This window comes from Triticum urartu, unplaced genomic scaffold (assembly GCF_003073215.2).
Source record: "Triticum urartu cultivar G1812 unplaced genomic scaffold, Tu2.1 TuUngrouped_contig_4516, whole genome shotgun sequence".
Classification (NCBI taxonomy): domain Eukaryota; kingdom Viridiplantae; phylum Streptophyta; class Magnoliopsida; order Poales; family Poaceae; genus Triticum; species Triticum urartu.
Genome location: NW_024115110.1, coordinates 2,480 through 6,177, shown reverse-complemented (window position 1 = coordinate 6,177; position 3,698 = coordinate 2,480). Strand labels below are relative to the sequence as shown.

General features: G+C 47.8%; 1 protein-coding gene across 1 annotated transcript; it reads right to left on the bottom strand.

Annotated features, from left to right (window-relative positions):
• Positions 1 to 721: 721 nt before the first annotated feature.
• Positions 722 to 1,294, bottom strand: LOC125527942. The gene has a single exon (XM_048692441.1). It carries the CDS (start codon positions 1,083 to 1,085, stop codon positions 822 to 824), a length of 264 nt encoding a protein of 87 aa, XP_048548398.1. The 5' UTR covers positions 1,086 to 1,294; the 3' UTR covers positions 722 to 821.
• Positions 1,295 to 3,698: the final 2,404 nt, after the last annotated feature.

Sequence of the window (3,698 nt, the reverse complement as noted above, 5' to 3'; positions counted from 1 at the left end):
GGAAGAGCTACAAATCGTGGTGCCGCCGCCCACAGTCCCAGGCCTGTCATGGTCCACTGCTCTGTCGGTTAAGAGTTAAGACGGAGGCGGTGCTCTCCTCGGACGACAAAAAAAGAGGAGTTGTAGCATCCGCCCTTCCTCACATAGCCGCGCGGACGGATGAGTACGCGCGGCAGCAACTTGAGTCGTCAAAAACACTTTGGTACGGTGATAGAGCTTTTGGCATGCTTCAAAAACACTTTGCGATTGTCCGTGGCACTTTTGAGTATTGGAAGCCTCAGATCCTGTGAAAGGTCATGCCAATGTGTGTTATCTTGTACAACATAATCGTTAAGGATGAGAGGGATGACGCGAAGAACTTGCGGTTCCTCTACGCTGCTATCATGGTAGAGCTAGAACATCACCCCCAGTAGAATCCAAGCACGCGGAAGAATCGAGAACCGAGAAGCTCATAACCAACTCCAAGATATATTGTTGAGCCCCGCTGGCTACTTCATATCACTTGTCTCTTGTGCTTTGATCATTTTTTATTTGTATTCTTGTTTCATTTGAACCGTATGTTGTGTTTGAATTTGAATGACTAAGTTTAAAACCATTAAATTCGATACGTACTTGAATTCTTCGAGTTTTGAATTAATAAAGTTATTTTTTGGCGGGTATGGGCTAGAGATGCTCTGATCCCCCGGTTGCTCGGGTAATAGTCAGAACAGGGGAAATCACATGTCCAACCAGAGTTTCTGCATAAATGTCTCAAGAACGTAGTTACATACACAGTCGAGGTACACGAGGAAGCAGGGGTGGGTGAGACGAGCGAACACCGGCTAACTGGGTGCGAAGCGGTCGAGCAGCAGGTACACCGTCGCGTCCGACATCCCGCCGCCGCCGGCCTCCTTCCGGTCGACCACGGAAGGCCCCGCCGCCGCGGCCGCCTTGTTGCCATGAGCGGCCCCTCCCATCTGGTGCTGGTGCTCGGCGTGGCTCACCGTGGGTACGGCCTGCCGCTTCTTCCCACGCAGGGCGGCGGAGAGCTCGCCGAAGAACCAGACGCCGGCGACGTCGGATGCCGCCGTCGTCGTCGAAGACATGGCGATGGCGCAGGGCTTGATCTCAACCAACTTGTGGGCCGGACGAACACTTGTATGATTGCAGGAACGAAATGGGTGATCTGGATGCCAGCGAACGGGGCTGTGCAAATGCGAATATGCGATGGCCGATGGAGCACCTTGGATGCTGGCTGTCGCTTATATAGGGCGCCATCGCCATGCATCGCTGACGGGAAGGTGGCCAGGTAGGATAGGCGTTGGGGGTGTGACTGGCTGGCTCCACACGGCAAAGTATACCGTGGGCGTGCCGTGCGCGCGTTTGATTCGTTTGCGCTGCGGGTTCGGGTCGTCCTTGTTGGAGCGGATCTGAGGCCTGAACCGCCTACCCGCGTCGCAGTCGGAGGCAGATGGAGACCAAAACCGACGGACCGGCCGGGTTATTTGTCTAGGCATGAAGACAAGATAGGGGCAGCTGAGACGGCACATCGTTGAGGATTTGTTTCAACTGGTGTTAGTTTTTTATTTTAGAGAAAATGATTTTTGAAAAGCCATCACGGCGCCAAAACTAACCTAAGTTAATTAACTTGGAAGAGTAGTTTTCAGCCTTCTTTTTGGGATTCAAAGAGCTTTATTGATTTTTGATAGATAACCCTCGTTCGCATGGCGTTCTGTCTCGATCTGAAAGAAACGAGATGTCTCGTTCATTCACATCAGAGTAAGATCGCTAAAGCAGGACCCGACCTGTTAAACCGCAATATCAGCACACCAGGGAGCAGTCAAACGAACGCAAATGCTAGGTATGTCGTCTCTTCCTATCGTTCACGCGCGTGGCAGTGACGCGGACCCTACGGCCACCACGAGTGATCTCGGTGCCATAGATGATAGTTCCACGTCCCCACCACGCGGTAAAGAAAGCACGCGCCGCGCCGGAAACGTGATAGTTTTTTTTAGCATTGCCGGGATCCTGAAATAAGTTTAGAAATAATGCGAGCATCAGAATTTGAACCTTGTTGGGTTGAAGATATCACTGTTCACCTAACTATCTCAACTACATGTTGATTCGCGGGAACGTGATAGGTAGAATATTTGAATCGCGTACCTTTTTTTTCTTGTTAGTGTTGCCACTTTATTTAAGGGACGTGGCTAGCGAGCGCCACCACACTTGTTCCCTGTTTAAAGCGCATCGCCGTATATTATTATAGCGTGTCTTTGTGTCCAGCTGCCACACTAGAAAAAAAAAGAACGTCGATATTTGCCATACGTGTGGCATATTCGAAATCCGCCCACTCGTCCTGTGTGGCATAATCAGGAGGCAGCCCACACGGGCTATATGTGGTCGAATATTAGAATTGCCCACATATGTTGGGCGCAGCTATTTCGTGCCACACGCCCAACAAGTATTATTCATCTTCATCCCGCGTGTGTGGCATGAAGCAAATATATCCACATGTCCTGGCGCAGCTACGTTAGTTACTCACGGGATGACACTTTAGTTACCCCGGGGATGGCAACTTTAGTTATCCGGGATAGTAAATGTAGTTGTAAAAGCATATAATTCTCTCTATTTTTGTTAACTATAGTTGTCATGTCTAATTTATGATAATTACCGCGTGTAATCAAACCATAGTTGTCGTGTGTAATTAACTACTTGCCACATGGGTCAAACAATAGTTGCCATGTGCATTTATATAGTTGTCATGTCTGCTCCAACTATAGTTGCCAATGCCATGTATGGTTAATCATAATTGCCATGTGTGTTTACCTGGTTGCCACGTACGCACAACTGTAGTTGCCATCTATCAACGAATTATAGTTGCCATGTGTGTTTACCTAGTTGCCACATATGCGCAACTGCAGTTGTCATCTAGCATCGTGCGAGCGGCGTGTGGGCGAAGAGTAGTTCACCCACACGCACGTGGACGGGATGATGACTGTGTGGGTGGGAACTGGTTCGCCCACATAGCGCAACTGGCAACCACGCGCCGCGAGTCGTGTGGGCGAGCGCTCTAACACCCACACAAACACGCTATACCTACGTGGCACTGAAATTTCAACAGATTCCTTCAAGATTCGCGCAAAGCATAATAGACGGAGATCAAAGCGTGTGGGTAAAGTGCAGATACGCCACACGTGTGGGCGTTATCATTTGGGAAAGGAAATTGTTTAGCTACATGTCTGTGACAGCCTAGATTTGCCTTCTCTCTTTCTTCGGACTTTCATTTGCATTTGCTTTGGATTTGGAGTTTTGAATCAATTCAAATGGACTTGAATACTTGGGCCTACCCTTGATTTTCACCCCAGTGACCCATCCATCTCTAACTCACCTTTCGTTTTCTGAAAAACTCCAACAAAAGACCAAGGAATATTCTTCATAAAAGAAAAATATTTATTTTCTTCCCTGAAAATCACTTTAGAGAAGTATGCTCCAAAGCAACCCCTAGATTTCTTGCTCCAAAAATACTTAATAAATTCATAAATATTCTTTAAACCCTAGGGCACCTTTCTGAGCAAAAAATTGCATAACTTTTTGTAATATTTTTGCTCTAGAAAATCATTTCTATTTTGGACAGAATGGTCACTTTGCACAGCAAGTATATTTTTGCTTGATCTTTTGGGGCTGATTTTTCTGAGCTTGATTACCCTCCTAAGAGATTG

Bases quoted from the DNA above. Each gene is read 5' to 3' on its own strand.
- LOC125527942 (XM_048692441.1), bottom strand. From the start codon at position 1,085: ATGTCTTCGACGACGACGGCGGCATCCGACGTCGCCGGCGTCTGGTTC.